This window comes from Hibiscus syriacus, unplaced genomic scaffold, assembly GCF_006381635.1.
Source record: "Hibiscus syriacus cultivar Baekdansim isolate YM2019G1 unplaced genomic scaffold, ASM638163v2 tig00111013_pilon, whole genome shotgun sequence".
NCBI lineage: Eukaryota > Viridiplantae > Streptophyta > Magnoliopsida > Malvales > Malvaceae > Hibiscus > Hibiscus syriacus.
The window spans coordinates 75,421-92,978 of record NW_024062953.1 but is presented as its reverse complement, the minus strand read 5'-3'; the positions used below and the strand labels follow the sequence as shown (position 1 = coordinate 92,978).

At 33.1% G+C, this 17,558-nt stretch overlaps 2 protein-coding genes across 3 annotated transcripts; both read left to right on the top strand.

Moving 5' to 3' along the window:
• Positions 1-1,443: 1,443 nt before the first annotated feature.
• Positions 1,444-5,697, top strand: LOC120149884. Its single transcript, XM_039162586.1, has 4 exons — positions 1,444-1,778; positions 2,502-3,336; positions 4,510-4,676; positions 5,330-5,697. Exons 1-4 carry the CDS (start codon positions 1,600-1,602, stop codon positions 5,535-5,537), a joined length of 1,389 nt encoding a protein of 462 aa, XP_039018517.1. The 5' UTR covers positions 1,444-1,599; the 3' UTR covers positions 5,538-5,697.
• Positions 5,698-11,955: 6,258 nt separating this feature from the next.
• On the top strand, positions 11,956-15,189 carry LOC120150082 (26S proteasome non-ATPase regulatory subunit 12 homolog A-like). Of its 2 annotated transcripts, none has more exons than XM_039162793.1 (11): positions 11,956-12,063; positions 12,181-12,378; positions 12,991-13,098; positions 13,196-13,300; positions 13,381-13,437; positions 13,551-13,744; positions 13,874-13,973; positions 14,047-14,159; positions 14,266-14,419; positions 14,507-14,584; positions 14,712-15,189. In XM_039162793.1, exons 1-11 carry the CDS (start codon positions 12,061-12,063, stop codon positions 14,937-14,939), a joined length of 1,338 nt encoding a protein of 445 aa, XP_039018724.1. In that variant the 5' UTR covers positions 11,956-12,060; the 3' UTR covers positions 14,940-15,189. The 2 variants fall into 2 exon arrangements, with proteins under 2 accessions (XP_039018724.1, XP_039018722.1); XM_039162791.1 differs by having other exon boundaries at positions 12,012-12,069.
• The last annotated feature ends 2,369 nt before the right edge of the window (positions 15,190-17,558 follow it).

Below are 17,558 nucleotides of genomic sequence, written 5' to 3'. Positions count from 1 at the left end.
CATAGAATAACATGTAACACATATTCCCATTTTTATGTACTCATATATACATAAGAACTATATCAATCATATGCTTGTACTTATGGAATCATGCACTTAACATGGAAAATAGAATTATCGTAAATCCTATACAATGATGTATAAAACATTCATGTATAACACTATGCATGCATCACAAATTAAATAACATTTTAGGAGTCACTTCTTACCATAGTAACTCCTTCATTGGCTCATTGCAAGCAATGTTTGTTCGATAGCATAAGTACAATTAAATTGCACTCATCTTAGTCTTGCTTGCTTTGGTTCAATCCTAATTCTTTGATTGTTTCGGAACTTATTTAGGCTCAAAATCTACATAAACATAATTTCTGAGATGATTATTAGAAGCCTAAACCTTATAACTTGATATCAATAACTTAAGCTAGTTTAATGGACCAAAAATTCCATTTTTCCTTTAGGGGGTATCGATACCCCCCATAGGGTATCTGTACCTCCTGCATAATCTGTAAAAACCCAGAATTTTACTATTCAAATACGAAAATTCACTATTTTCAACTTCAATTCTTCATATTTCATCCCCTTTTATATTCTTAACTCAAATACACATACATATCCATTTATCTCATCTTAAACCTCAAAATCCTTTCCCCTTTATAAACTTTATGAATCATACCCAATTTTCAACATGTTCTAAATTCAATTCTAACACTTCATACTTCTTAATTCCACTTATGACAAGTCAAATTTGACTTCCACTTCTAATAATGAACTCTATTCCAAGATTTCATTCAAGAACTCAAAATCTTTAATCTCTCATATACCTTTCATCTTGTTGTTTTAGAACTAATTAAGCTTTCCTTAAGCTTAATTATCATATAATGATCATAACTCAATCTTTAAATCAACAAATAATCAAGAAATCATAAACTTACCTTGAGCTTGGAGATACGAGAGGAAGAAGAAGAAGAGGAAAGAAGAAAGAGTTTTAAGATAACTCTCCCCCCACCCCTACGTGAATCATATTTATTAAGGAAAGAAAATATTTTTCATGTCAAATGACTATTTTGCCCTTTAATTCCTTTAAAACTTTAGGAAATATTTCCAAATAAATCATTGAACTATTCAACTTTTCCACTTTAATCAACAAATTCTAAAATTTTACAATTTAGACACTAACTCGTAGTTTGGGATGTAACATTTATTATAATTTAAATTAATATACTTTATACACTATGTTATCAAAGAATTTAAAATTATTTAAATATGTAATTTTTAACTTATAACATTATATTCAAAATAACTATTTATTTATTAGTTTAAAATTATTTTTAACAATAATATTAAACTCTTATATATATATATATCGCATGCCTAAATTTCCTTTTCACCGATGTTATTTTTCTAATTTAACCTAAGAGATTCATATCCCCAAATTTCCAGTATTACCGAAACAAAAATTCAAATCTAAATAGTATCTTTCTTTAATTTTGTTGATTACAAATCGATTTATCAGATTAAATTAACATTTCTTATCCCAGAAATAAATTTTGGGGGAAGTTGACAATCTTGAGAAACCAAGGTAATCGGGAACGGAGGAGCATGGAGGCGGAGGTGGAAGCAGCCAAAAAGAGATGCTGCGTGCTGATAGAGAAAATAGATTGTTTGGGTGTCGCCACCATCAATTCAAATTGCAAGCACACACTCCTCAAGTTGGCCCATTCCGAGCTCTCTTTTCTCTCTCGTTTCCCCATTAACCCAACCCCTTCTCAACCTCTCAGGTTCTTCTTTCGCTTTTATTCACCATCGCTCCTTTATATTTTAGCTCTCTGTATATGTATTTGATTATTAAAAAAACCATTTTAATTATGTCATCTTCCTCTAGTAACTGCATAAGTTTATTATTATTATTATTATTATTATTATTATTATTATTATTATTATTTATTATTATTATTATTAAAATGAGTAAGTAAATAAAATCAGTGTTGTTAGGGGTGCAAAGCACATATTGCATGAGGCATAAGATGCAAAAATATCACTCCCTAATGAAGGCATTATATTTATATATGCGTGATTTTCTGTATTTATGAAATAAGCTTAAAATTTAAAGAATGATGCAATTTATCTTACAAAACATGTAAATATTTTTTGCTGGACGATATGCATGGTTTCTTTATGCTGCCTTCTTTGCTGTTGAATACTCAAAATTTGAGTATTATAGAGTTTTATCCTTCTTACTAGTGAAGGTACGGTTAATGGGAAAAAAATAAAATAAAAGAATTTGCCTAGGAACACCAGGCCTGTGCCTGATAAAATGTGATTTGCCTAGGAGGATTTGAGGTTCTTTTTTTGTCTATCATTAAGGTGCAATGTCTAGGCGCTCGCCTTAACAAAACTGGTTAAAAAGTAGCATATATTGTTGCATATGCATGAGGAACGGAGCCATAATAATAATCTTACAATTGACGAAAATATTTTGTTATTTTGTTTGCAATGAACAGCGTCAACCTTGGGCACCTAGAAGCCATTGTCTACATTCTTCGACAGCCTTTTATAACTGCAGTTTCCCGTGTTTGCAAGCCACTTCCCCTTCCATTTTCAAATAAACTTAATAAAACCTTTCATGCTTCATCTTCCCCTTCAAATTCCATCCATGTCCATATTGTATGTAATCTCAACAAAAACCCAGTTTGGGTTATTGTTTCTGATAGAAACCCAAATTACATTACTTGGCATTCATGTAACAAAACCAAGGGTTTGAAGTCAAGAATTCAGCAAGTCCTTGATGCAACAAAGTCAACCAATACCTTAAGACCTTACTCTATTATCCTTTTCTTTTCAAATGGACTTACCACTTTTAACCAACAGAAGCTTAAGGATGAATTTGGGGCCTTCAAGCCAGCATGGGAGTTCTCGAATTCTGATTTTGATTTTGCTGAGGAAATTGAAGGTGAATGGGTTCATGTAATTTCGGGGTTGTATAAGGAGGCATGTGTACTTGAAATTAAGGTTGATCGTGATGTGAGCATAACTTCTGAGCGTGGAATTAAAGATTCGTTTGTGAATGTTTTTTCTCCTGAGCATCAAGGAGAAAATGTGGATCCAAACTTAGGCTCTGGTGATTCTTTTTCTGCTCTTCTTTCACAAATGAAAAAGGTTGAATCTGCTAAGATGGAGAATTTTACCCATGAGGATGATTTTATCAACTTTGATACAACGGCTTTGATAGCTCTTGTATCAGGAATTAGCAATGGTTGTGCAGAGGAACTTTTGAATAAACCAGAAGTTGAATTGCGGCATCGGTTCAAGGGAAATTATGACTTTGTGATTGCCCAGGTAAAATTTTCACTAAAGCTATGTTATTGATACTGCTTCATGGGACATAATATTAAGGTAGGTAGTGTAAAATAGGTTCTAGGCATGGATATTTAAACTGAAAGTTATGTTTCTTGAAGGTTCAATATGCATATAAAACTTTTGATGATTTATGTTGTTTAGGAACATAAAAACTTTCTATAGCACAGTTCATTGATCTCTTATTTAAGATGAGTAATGACAGGAATATTTCTTGTGAAATTAATTACAATGAAATGACAGTCAGATGTCTAATTATATCTCTTTCCCCCAGTCTACCGCCCTAGAAGAAATGAAATGATTATAGAAAATATGCTGTTTTCTTGTTGACTTCTAGCTTCTTGGCTCATCATGTTTAGCAAATGGTCATGGCAGTATGGTCATAGCATTTGTACTAATCTATGCAGTTATTTATTTTCTTTCTGCAATTTGAGAAAAGAGAGCTTTCTAAAACTTCTTCTGTTCTTTTTCACACAACATTCACTAGTGAAGCTACTGAAGGCAGACTGATTACTCATACTTGCTCTGGTTATAGAGGATACTTTTCTTCTAAAATCTTAGCTACATCTACGAGCCTTATTTCTCTAAAGATTGAAGGAAATATTTTTGTTCTAATTGAAATTTGAAAGTATCCATGGAAGTCATAGGTTTGGCATTCTTTCCCAATGTAATGCCAATACTGCAATCATGTAACAGTTGATTTTATTTTGTATGTTCATCTCCTTTGCATCACCAAATGTTATACCCTTTGCATTTTATTAGGCCTACGTATTTTCATGTTGAGTCCTGCAAATTAAGTATTCAAGATATCCATGAGATTATTTGTGCTGCCATGTGGATTTTTAAGCTACCAGCAGTGAAGAACTATCAATTTCAGTCATTAAATCATAACCATTGTCTGCCCCAATGAATTTGCAAATCCTTATTTATTGCCTTTCCTACTAAAATTATGGACCTGGTAACCTGGTTCCTTAAATTATATCCACGATTAGTACAAAGCCATGTGGGTTGGTTCTAATTTGTATGCTGCATCACTTTATGATGCTGACTTTTTACTTTTTCTATTGTTATCATTATCATTGTTTTGATTTGTACCTTGTTTTAGCCTAAATTATACATGGATCTTTGTTGTAGTAAGGTGTGTACCTCTTGCAGGCAATGTCTGAACTTGAGAACCCAATACATGCGGAATTCAGTGCTGCTATATCTGGAAAGAGAGGCATGATATGTGAGTGTGTTCTTTCAGAGTTCAAGGAGCTAGTATCAATGTGTGGAGGAGCTAATGAGAAATGCAGAGCTGATCAGCTACTGAAATGCCTCCTGTGAGTTTCTCTAACAACTCTTGCTAATTTGATGGCGAATTGACACGAGTATAAGGATTTAATGATGGGGCATTTAGTCTGTGGTAGTGAATCAAACCCGCACAATATCTGGTTTCAAATCTGAAATCTCAATTAAAGCTGCAGAACTTCTAGCTTCTCATTGGAGTCGTAATTCATTTCCAAGGTTTATTGATTTAGAGTCTGAAGTGCAATAGTGCTGGAAAACCACAGGAAATAGTGCTCTTTTGATGGAATAAATTGCTAGCTTGTATCTTAGGTCCTAAGTTTCCCTTGGAGTCAATATGACCTATTTCAAAACATAAATCACAGGAATCTTATTCTTAGAACCTGTTATATAGCCACCAAATTTGACTTAAAAAAATTCCAAAACCATAATTAAAGCCTATACGCATAACTAAAAAGTGTTCTTGGACTCAATTTGTGAGTTCCAGAAATATATAATTACTGGAATTCCTGATGCTTAAAAATAAGGAAAACAAAACAAACTTATATCTTCTGAGAAACATAAAATGTGACAATAATTTCAATTGTAGGTAAATTTAGGTACTAGATGTAGCTAAGTCCCAATTCTATGTTCTCTTGGATGTAGAATATGACTTATCTTGACGTTCTTTCTATGTGAATTGTAACAGGGTCGTGCGAGACAGACCTTCTGAACGATTGATAGGCCTACCAACTACAAGAAAGTTGGCACTGAAAAACAAGATTGTGTTTGGAACTGGTGATTACTGGCGTGCTCCAACTTTGACTGCAAATATGGCATTTGTGAGAGCAGTAGCTCAAACAGGGATGTCTTTGTTTACCATTGAGCATAAACCACGTGCTTTAACCGGTGACTAGTTGTACTAACCGGTCGGGCATGCTGGTAAGAGGAAACCCATTTTTCGGTTAAAGCACTCTAGGGCTATGTTTATGGTTGTCACCTGTATCTCCTATATGGTTTGACCAAACTTGCATTTTCACTAACAGTCAACTGTTTTTATCAGAAAGAGACATTTAAATTAATTAAGTTAGGAGACTTCTGAGACCTTAGCCTTTAATTGTTATTACCATGCCTATATCATATTTTGGTTAACCTGAGAAGCTTTGAATTGCACTAATAATGTACTGACCCTATTCAGGAAGAAGGTTGCCCATTAACACAACCTTTATGAGATGTGCTTGTCAATAGGGCTGAGAAAAAAATATTGAATTGCATTGTTTGGTTCAGTTATAAACGGAATTCCGTTTGGTTTTCTTTTTTAAAAATCATAATTCTGCAAATTCATCATATTTTCCCTCTAAAACCAAACCATTATTGCTCCTATTTGTCACTTTTGCTTGTTATTGTAGCAAGCTGGAGTTGGTTAGATATTAGGCTTACTATAAAAAAATGTTCAATTTATACCACTTTTCTCATTTAGGTGTTTAATTGTTTTATCACTGTAGGTTTCTAATGTTATCATTTTTAATGTATCAGTTGTAACAAATGTTAATTTTTTTATATGATATGTGTCGTGTTTATAAAAATTTAATTTTTTAAAAAAAATGAAAAATATTATGATATATATTTTTTAAAATCTTAAATTCTTTAAAATTAAGTGTGTGTATATATATATATATATATTATTTTGGTTAGGCGTCAAGCGTCCCCGTTTCTGTCGCTTTATGCATCTGACCTTTTTTGTCTTGTTCTTTTGTTCATCCTGTTTTGTTCTTTTGCTTGCTCTGTTTCGGTTTATGCATCTTATCGGTTTCGTTTTTTTTCTGGTTATCGGGTTTTTTATTAGTTTTCGGTTTTTTTTTTGTTTGTATCGAATTGAATCTGATCACACTTATTTGATTTGTAGCAGACTCTGCTTTTATGGGTAATAAAAAAATTTATCCAAAAAAAATATTCTTCCCAACCGTATTTTTTCATTAAAAAATTTATTTACACAATTGATTTTTTATTTAATTTTTTATTAATATAGTCATATACTTATATCAACTTTAAAAACAAATCATTTTAATTCATTACTTATAAGGAGATAATTTGATATAAAATATTAATTAAATCAAAACTTGTATATATTTTTAAATAAAATAATAAGAAATTTCAATATTTACTTTAAAATTAAAATTAATTATTATTTTTTCATATTATAAAATAATTAACTTAATTTGGAAATCAAAATACATTACTAATATTAATTTATACATGAAGTTCTTTCAACTTAAACATAGAATTATTAGTTTATCATAGTCAGGGGCGAAGCTCTGTTGTGGTCCAAAGAGGTCCCGGTCTCTGTTAAAAATTTAGTATATTTGATATAATTTTGGTCAAATAGTATTTTAGTTCATTTAAAAATAAATATTAAAATTAAAAAATATAATAATTTATTAAATATTTAATCGAGTAGGGGCTGAACTAAAGAATGATAACCTCATATTCTTAATTTTTTGGTTTAGTAACAATTTAAGTTATTGTAAGTTTAAATATTATACAAATTAGGTGTTGTCTTGTGAATTTTAAGTTTTTTTAATATAAAAATCTGGGGTGAATATAATATACTATCTGTATAAAGATTCTCAACTATTTGACAATGAAAGCTCATACCTTTACATACGCAATGCTCAAACTCGGGACCTCAAAGATAGCAACAATCCCTTAATCACTAAAGTCACTTTGTTTGTGCTGAATTTTGAGTATGAATACCTAATAAGTTATTTTATTTTTCTTAAATAGTCTAATTGTAACACCCCAACCCGTATCCGACCCGAATACGAGTCTGAGGTGTCACATTGACTTTTCAAACTTTGACTCCCGACAAAATTCACGAAACATTTAAAACTTTCATTAACACAAAGCAATTTATTTACATAAAATGACCAAAACAACCAAAATCGATCAGAGCATTCATAACTAACACTTTATTTACATGCCAACATACTATACACGACAAAATACATACTTTATCAGTTACTTCTGATCCGATCTTCTAACAGTGCTGTTGTTCTTCCCACCCTATTTCTGCTCTTCCTGATTCTTGGTACCTACATGTAAATCGCTTACACGCTAATTCATAGACTTATTGAGACATATAAATATAATAAAAATGCGTTCCATATGAATATTAACATGCAATCTATTCATTCCATCATGTCATATGCAATTCAATGCAAGCAATAATAATATGGTAACATATAACTATAACAATGCAATTACTTTTGATAACCTTTATAAGCCCATGTATCTTTTTGAGAACTCAAAGTATTCGAGTACATTGAGGTTGTGCACTATTGCTGTCACCACAGTTCGTATGAGGTCCCACTATGGGCTATGAAAGTTTGTCCCGAATGACCTATGTATTGTATTTGTCCCGAAGGACCTATGTACTGTATTTGTCCCGAAGGACCACTCCTTAAGAACCATATATATATTCCAGTGGATCAAATCTGTCTCAAAAGACCCTGTAAATGTTCCAAATGATACATATATGTCCCGAAGAACCACGTAGAACCCTCGACTCTTGGCATGCCAACTATACCTATAGCTCTCATATCGTATACCATGGGCATTATTCTTATGTTTCATATGTTCATGTATCCATGTCATGTCTCTTGTGATCACATAACTCATCTCACTTACTATGTCACATGTGCATTTGAATCAATTCACATATATCATGTATCAAATCATATGAACATATATACTTTATGCATGCATCATAATAATTATCATGTATGTATACTCATAACTATGGTGCTATGAAAATCAACATATGAATTAGACTTATCACAAGTCTTATTCCATTGTACCATATTTATAATATGTACTCACCTTAGCCTTGCTTTGACTCTATTCTAATCCTTCGATTGTTCCGAAACGATATTACGTTCTAAATCTACATAGTAATACATTAATACATATCAATATACTAATTGATATATTCTAAACTATCACTCCTTAGGCTAAAAAGAAAGTTATTTTTATCTTTTAATGAAGGTATGCATCGATGCATCCCTTGAAGGGTGCATCGATGCACTATCTATGCATCTGTGCATAAATCCTATTCGGTGTTTGTATTTTAGGCAGGTGCATCGATGCACTAATTGCATTCGATGTTTGTATTTTAAAAGAGTGCATCGATGCACTTCATGTGCATCGATACACCTTGAACAAATTTCTGGGATTTATCCTTGATGCATCGGTGCACATTGAATGTGCATCGATGCACAAATCCCAGAAATGTCATCTTAAGCACGAAAATCTCTTTATAATCTTCTCAACACTTTATATTTCACCTCTTTTATATCCCTAACTTACATACTCTTATTTAAACTAATTATTATCCATTCCATACCTCTAAAACTTAGAAATCCAATTCTCCATATAGAATTTAAGAATTTCACTCAAATTTCAACATGTTCTAATTTTAATTCTAACACTTCCTATTCCTTAATTAGCTTGATGACAAGTCAAATCCCACTTCTAATTCTTATTATGAACTCTATTCCAAGATTTCACTTTTCTACTTCCTTTCTTTAATCTTTCATGTACTCCTCATCTTTGGGTTTTAAGATAATCTAAGCTTTCCTTAAGCTTAGTTATCTTCTAATAATCAAACCCTAACTTAAATTTTAACTAACAATCAGCTTATGAAAAATCTCACCTTTGCTTGACCTCTTTACGTTTGAGAGAAAAGAAGAGAAGAAGAGAACTCTGGAACCTTGTTTTTCCTTCTTCTCTTCCACGTGGAGCTAATATATATATCTATTCTTTAATTATTTCCCATGTAAATGACCATTTTATCCTTCCATTCCTTCTTCATTGCAATTTAACCCTATACCAATAACAATATTATTCAATTATTCTGTTTTAGCCACCAAATTCTGAAGTTTTACAATTTAGTCACTAACCCGTATTTTTGGGATGTTACACTAATATTATGGTCCCTGTTAATATTTAATGCTGACTACGTTCCTGATCATAGTGTAAGTCTAACTCTGTATTAAAGTGTTTTGGAAACTAAACTTTTGTAAATGGTAGAAATGAATTTAACTCTTAATTAAGGAGGGAACAAGCAATGGTGAAAGAACATAGTGTGGAAGGGAGATTAATGGATGTGGATATACTCTAAAATTAGTTTATAAATTTTTTCAGCATAAATGGTACGTTGCGCCTATGAAAGATATGTGCTTTCGTACCGCGCCTTACACCTATGTTTCAGGGATTCTTTACGTATTGGTGCATCTTATATCTTTTAAAACTAAGATCTTCAAATAACTGATTGTGTATGATGAACTCATCAATCTGGATTTCCTGTAAAAACAGTAATGAAATATTGCACACATTTAAGTTTGCTCAATATTCTACAGATTCACTTGTTCAATATATATATATATTCTACATATTCACAACCATGGAAACTCAAAGTTTATGGTAAAGCACCTAATTCTTGTCTTTTCTTATCAAGATTCTTTTTTTTCCCTTAAAAAAAGGGGTTAAATTATGGTTTCTGTATTGTAATTTGGTCTTCCTACTGTTATTAATGCTATGTCTTAGTCCAAATAACCAATTCCGTTAAAAAAGTCGGTTAGTCAGCTGATTTGGATTAAAAAAGAACCTGAAATCGAAAATTTTCTGTCATTTAAAAGGTGAAATTTTCCGTTAATGAAGGAAGATCATATTTAGGTTTCCATCCTCCAAACTGGGACCCTTTCAATGTTTTACCCGAAAGAAATGCTGACTATTTCAGGCTCTGTTAAACCCCATCCCCTATGGATGGATGTCAAACAACCAGTGAGTTTCAGTTTTGATGAATATAATCTTCTTTAAGAAAGTGAAGAATCAGCAAATCATAAGTCGAGAAATTACGTCACAGAACGACTGTAGTGCGGTTGTTACCATTCCGGTATCGCCGATGCACTCGAAGGAGTAATCCGTCCCTCCTCCGGATATTCGCTTATTAGCCTGTTGATCCTTTAGATATATCAGCAATATTCTAAGCTGCACCAAGACCTAACACCGTTGCCTTGACTGTCAAGTTTAGTAAACTGCGGTGCTGATTCTTGTGAATACCTCTGAATGTATATAGCTGAAGAAACTCGTGTAAACTGAATATTTCAGTACTTTCATTCAAGCAATACCCGCAGCTACACCACAACTCAGTAGGCCTATTTTTTGCAGAGGAGCCTGTGGGGTGATCGCTGTGTATCACACCTCTTCTTTCCAGGCACTCAATTATCCGATGAATACTGTAAGCACATGATCTCCCTCCACACACTCAATTATCTTTCAAAAAGCAACAATAAACTTCAATCCCTGTTTCTCTTTCCAACTGTGTGATAACCATTTATGACATAATATGAACTGTAAAGAAAAGTAATGCCAAAACAACAATGATATCATCACTCTGCAGTATCTTTATTACGGGTTTAACCAGGTCTCTTCAACATTTTTAACAACTAGAACTTTTAGTCCCTTATATTTTCGGCCCGTCTAATTTTGGTTATTAATTTTAAAAACAAGTGTTTTTTTATCCTTACATTATCTGTTTGTTTGATTTTAGTCCCTCAACCTTTAATTCACGATAGTTAACCTATTAACCGAAGTCTAAGTTCACAATTATTGCAGAGTGTTGAGTTATGTAAAAAGAGTCTACGTGTCATTCTTCTTCTTTTTCATCTTCATCAATTATTGTTGAGTATCTGAGTTATGTAAAAAAAAAATCTACCTTTCATTCTTCCCTTCTTAAAATTCAATAAACAAAAATCCTAAACAACCATATAAAATCATTCATTTAAAAACCTAAATCATCAAACCTTAAAATCCTAAATCGATTACCTAAATTGAAAATAGAGAAATCTAAGAAGAAAATTTTTTGTAGAATGTATTTCTCGCTTCGTCTTTTTGTTGACCAATTATGCTATATAAAGAGGAGACATACCTTGTAAAAATCGTTTTTGGAAGGTATATTTATGTGACCTAAAATAATTATTTTTTCATAAATAATATTTAAAAGGTTTTATAATTTTTTTAATAAAATACAAATAATCATATATTTAAATAATAAACCAAATATATATATATTTAGTAAACTATAAAATGAATGAACATATAATAAAAGGAATCATCCTGCATGTTGGTTGCAGGTATTGAGAAAAATTTAAAATGGCTGCACCTCGACTTGGGCCGGCCCAAAAAAAGGTTAACGAGCTGGTTTGTTTTACTCCTTTTCTTGTGCAAAAAGAAAGGAACAAAAAGTTGAACTCTACAAACCGGTTTTTGTTGAATTTGAAAACCAGAAACCGGTTTAAACACGGCTTATTTGTTTCTTCTTTCACCAGATTGTCTTTTCTTCTTTGCTCTGCTAGGTTTTGATATCTGAATGCTGAAGCTATGGTAGAACTTCATCTTTTTTAAAATTAATTATAGTTTTCCTTTTCTCATTTCAGATCTGAAATATTCATTTCCTATGATTCTTTAATCCTCACTGATTTTTTTAGGGGAATTTTGCAGGAGGGTAAAAATGTGAATCTGGAGGCAGCGATTGATCAGCTTCTTAATGTTGAAAAGCAGATGCGATTGGCTGGCGATGTGGCCGCTACGAAGAAAGCCGTCACTGAGATTTTGCAGCTTTGCTTTGAAGCTAAGGATTGGAAATCTCTCAATGAACAGATCATTAATTTGTCTAAGAAACGGGGTCAGCTTAAGCAGGTAACAAGTTTTTTTTAGTGTTTTCCTTTTACTGTATTCAATTATTGTGTTGCTCCTTTGTGTTCGGATATTTAGGCTTTATGTACCATTGTGGGCTGAGTATTATTCGCTTATTTGCAAGTGGGCGTGCATCTATTCTGTGTATTTTTAGGGGACTTGTACGTATATGGTAGTTATAATTGCTATTTCAGATGTGGGTTTATTAAAATGTTTAGAATTTCGTAGTTAAATTTAGCTGAAGTTCATTCTTGCCCTGTGTTTAAATTTATGATTCTATTCTACTCATGTTAATCAGAATTAGAGCTTATATTTTAATGTTTGTTCCTTTCGAAGTTAGAACCATGAGTAAAATCTAATGATAGATGAAAAGGCTTAACTGAACCAAATTGTTGAGTGACGTTCTGATCTTATCCTCGTTATCGAGCCCCTTGGTTTAGTTTTTAGTCCTTTTAGATTTGTAGACTACTTTTGTGAGAAAGGCAACAGCTACTTGGTTTAAATTTTTCATATCCTTGCTAAAATCTTCTACCTATTATCAGAACATTTTGCTGGAGGTTATGATTAGCCGATATGATCACTTAAAAGAACTGTTTATTTATCTGCGATCCGCAGGCAGTGACTGCAATGGTTCAGCAAGCAATGCAATACATTGATCAGACACCAGATCTTGAAACTCGTATAGAGCTTATCAAGACCCTGAACACTGTGTCTGCTGGAAAGGTATGCGTCTGACTCTGACATTAAGTTTTCTTTTTATCCGATGTTACTAGTTTAATGTTCAACATTTTTTGTCTAAATAAATTTCTTTCCTCTGTAGATTTTTGTTGAAATTGAGAGAGCAAGATTGATCAGGAGACTTGCAAAGATTAAAGAGGAACAGGGCCTTATTGCTGAAGCTGCAGATTTAATTCAGGAAGTTGCAGTAAGTTTCCTTTGTAATAAGATGATGGATTCTTTTCTATTTATCCCCCTTTTCTAATTTTTGATTGGTTTGGTCTGCAGGTAGAAACTTTTGGTGCCATGGCAAAAACTGAGAAAATTGCCTTCATTCTTGAACAAGTATGAGCATCTTATTTTGATCATGGCCCTCAAGTGTTTTTAATATTATTTCTTCTTTTATACTAAGATTGCAATATTAATTGTGTCAATTTGTCAATGATTAAACTTTTCAGGTTCGCCTTTGCTTAGATCGCCAAGATTATGTTCGTGCTCAAATTCTGTCAAGGAAGATTAGTCCTAGAGTATTTGATGTTGATACCTCTAAGGAGAAGAAACCCAAGGAAGGTGACAGTGTTGTAGAAGAGCCTCCTGCTGATATACCTTCACTATTGGAGTTGAAGCGTATCTACTATGAACTGATGATACGGTATTTGGCTTCTTTTCTCTCTTACATCACTGTAAAGACCCAACCAACTACAAAGTTGAATTTCATGAATTATCTTCTTTGCTGCTATGTGGGTGGATTTATCTTATGACATTTCTTTATTATCTGTAGGTATTATTTTCATAACAATGACTACCTTGAAATTTGCCGTTGCTATAAGGCAATATACGATATCCCATCCATCAGGGAAGATCCATCTCAGTGGATACCGGTAAAGCACATCTTGCTATATCTCCTTTCCAAGTTCCGTTTAGCTGTTCTCATGTATATAGTTTTACTTGCAGGTATTGAGAAAAATCTGTTGGTACTTGATCCTTGCCCCACATGAACCAATGCAGTCAAGCCTTCTTAATTTAACATTGGAGGATAAGAATCTTTCTGAGATTCCAAAATTTAAGTATGCCCTTGATGAGTTTAGAACTCATGAATGTTTCAAGCTCTAGGTGGGTTGTTTTTAAATATTTTATAACTGATGAGTGTTTTTGTTTCATCTTCTGTTACAGGTTGCTGTTGAAACAGTTGGTTACAATGGAGGTTATCCAGTGGACATCCTTGTGGAATTTATATAGGGATGAATTTGAGAATGAGAAGAACATGCTTGGGGGCTCTTTGGGTGACAAAGCTGCAGAAGATTTGAGAATGAGAATTATTGAGCATGTAAATTTGCCGCTCTCTTGTCATAAATTTCTTTTCTCTCTTTTAACTTATCCATTTCTCACTGGAAACCAATTCTATGTTTTTCAGAATATCCTTGTTGTTTCAAAGTACTATTCAAGGATTACAGTGAAGAGACTTGCAGAGTTGTTGTGTCTCACTGTCCAGGTTTGCTTCTTTTTTTTTTCCCACTGGAAATCTTGTCGGTAGGTACCTAAGACTGAAAATATAAAACAAAGAAGATCCACATTCCACAATGTTATATCCATGCTAATTAGTGATTTTTTCAATCCAGGAAGCTGAGAAGTATCTTTCCGAAATGGTTGTATCCAAGGCATTGGTGGCAAAGATTGACCGACCAATGGGAATAGTGTGCTTCCAGGTAGCAAAAGATAGCAATGAAATTCTCAACTCGTGGTCTGGGAACTTGGAAAAACTTCTCGATCTTGTCGAGAAGAGCTGCCACCAAATACACAAAGAAACCATGGTTCACAAAGCTGCTCTGAAATTAGGAACACAATGATATTCACGAACCACACGTAGTAGCCTTCGTATAACCGAAATTTGGTAACTGTAGGAAACCAAAATGATGGATGCTTTTATAGCAGTGGGTATTCTTCATTATTATCTGCAATTTCTCAGCTTTCACATTGTTTGTTAGTTAATGCTTCGAGCACTACATCCTGCTTGTATTCTTGCATCGTTTTGGCGGCGGTAAGCAAACCAGATGATTTCTATGCGTTGGAGTAACTTCAACAAACTTTTTTTTCTCAGTTTATTCCCTTCTGGTATATTTTAATTAAAAGCATTGCTGCAGTCTGTCAAAGAATTGAAGCCAAGTATGGTAATTTATGTATAGGATAATGTTGCACTTAGTTATGGTGCCAGGGGGTTGTATGAAACGAAAGGGCAAACTGCACGGGTGATAGTTAAATTATTGCTCATTTTCCTTTTGACCAACGACTTTTCAATTTGATAATTACACAATTGGTCTATGCTACTTATATATTCATTCAATCCGATCCTAATATTAATAAATTAAAATAAATTTAATCATTAAATTAGGAGGTTTCATGTGTTATTCGTTTGGAAAATTATATTTATTTTAATTTAACAAATTTATTTTTCTCCAATTTGAGAGTGAATGTGTTGTCCTCTTTTTGAAAGAAAATAAGTCCACACATAAGAAGGGGGGGATTCAAACCAAGAACCTATGGGATGATAAGCAAGCACCAAATTAATAAACCAAGGCAACCATTGGATATAAGTTAGACAATAAATAATATATATCTAATATTTTAGTATGTAAATACTTTACTTAAAATTAATAATTTTATATATATATATATATATATTCTTAACTTATTAAATATATTTTAATTTTATTTTAATATAAAAATATATGTTTAATTAAAAAATATTTTATTCTTAATATAACTTAAAAATATATTCTATTATTATCTTAACTTTTAAAATACATTTTTAAAATATCTTAACTTCAAAATTTATTTTAACTTAGAAATAAAATATATTTTAAGTTAAGATATTTTAAAAACATTACTTAAAAGTTAAAATAAGAATTAAATACATTTTTATAAATGGTGAGGTTTACGCTTCTCGGAAGGAGCATCAGGCGAAAGGGAAAGCCGTTACGGATAATGTACCATTGGAGGCCAATTCTGGCAGGCGAACAAATACAAACAGGAAAGAGGATGTTGGGGATAGTCGAGCTTTTAAACAGATAAGTGTGATAGCAATGGAGGAAGGCGCGATTCCGCAGGTTACGCAAAGTTGACATGTTACAGTTGGTGGGAGTCATTCAGTGGTTACAATCTCGGATGATAACAGGAACAATATCATTAAGAGGAGTAACCGTGGAAAGATTAGTCGAAGAGAAGTGGGGGGAAGGTAATAAAGGACTTAAAGTGAGGAAGAACAAAGATTTTAGCTTCTCCCCGGCAGTGCTTACGGATTGGCTGAAGAATGCTAAGGTTAATTTGAAACATGACAAGGTTACACTGCATGATGAGGGCTCGTCAGTTCAACTTGAAAACGAACATGAGGAAACACTCTCGCATGCAATGGAGTCTCTGGGTACAGTACCTGAAGAAGATATTTCTCTCGAGAGGGAGAATATCAATCCGAATTTCCCTCAATAATTGGGGCTTCCGCACTTAGATATCTTTATGGTTAATTTTCTTATTTGGAATTGTCAGTGCGCTGGAAGCCCTAAATTCAAACGTTATTTACGAGAACATTGTCGGGAGAGTCGACCTGAACTAGTAACGTTGTTGGAAACTCAAATTAGTGGTATTAATGCTGATAAAGTCATCCGGAGATTGGGATTTCAGAATTCTTTTAGAGTTGAAGCACATGGGTTTAGTGGTGGTATTTGGATTCTTTGGAAAGACGTGCTAGACGTGGAGATTTTAACCATTTCAAACCAATTTATTCATGGTAGATGCTGGTCGGATAATGAAGTTAGATGGTTGTATTTTACTGTTATTTACACTAGCCCGCAAGTAGAGAAGCGGAAACATATTTGGAAGCACCTCACGGAACTTACTCCAGGTGAAAATGAAGCGTGGATGCTGGGGGTTACTTCAATTCCATTCTACGGCCAGACGAGAGGAAAGGTGGTTCAAGCCGTGGTTCAGAGTTAGCCAATTGTTTGCTGATTTTATTTTTGAGATGGGTTTATTTGAGGTGGATTATCAAGGGCCACAATTTACGTGGAGAATAGGTAATTTATTTAAACGTCTAGATCGTTGCCTTATGAATAATTGTTGGGCTAATGTTTTTCTTGGTACGAAAGTGTTACATCTTGATATAGTGGGTTCGAACCATTGCCCTCTTGTGCTAAAACCTCAGAGTAACATGAGTTTTCAGTCGACTAGGCCATTTCTCTTTATTGTGGCATGGTAGGACCACCCTCAATTCAAAGATTTTTTGTCGGAAGTTTGGAGGAATGATTTGGAAGCGTTAACTAATGTCAATTCCTTCCAAAGTAAAGATAATGAATGGAATTTGAATGTGTTTGGACACATAGGGAGGACAAAGCGCGAACTATTGGCCCGGTTACGGGGTATAGATAGAGCGCTTATTACTCGATATTCGCAACGCTTGGTGGATTTGCAACACG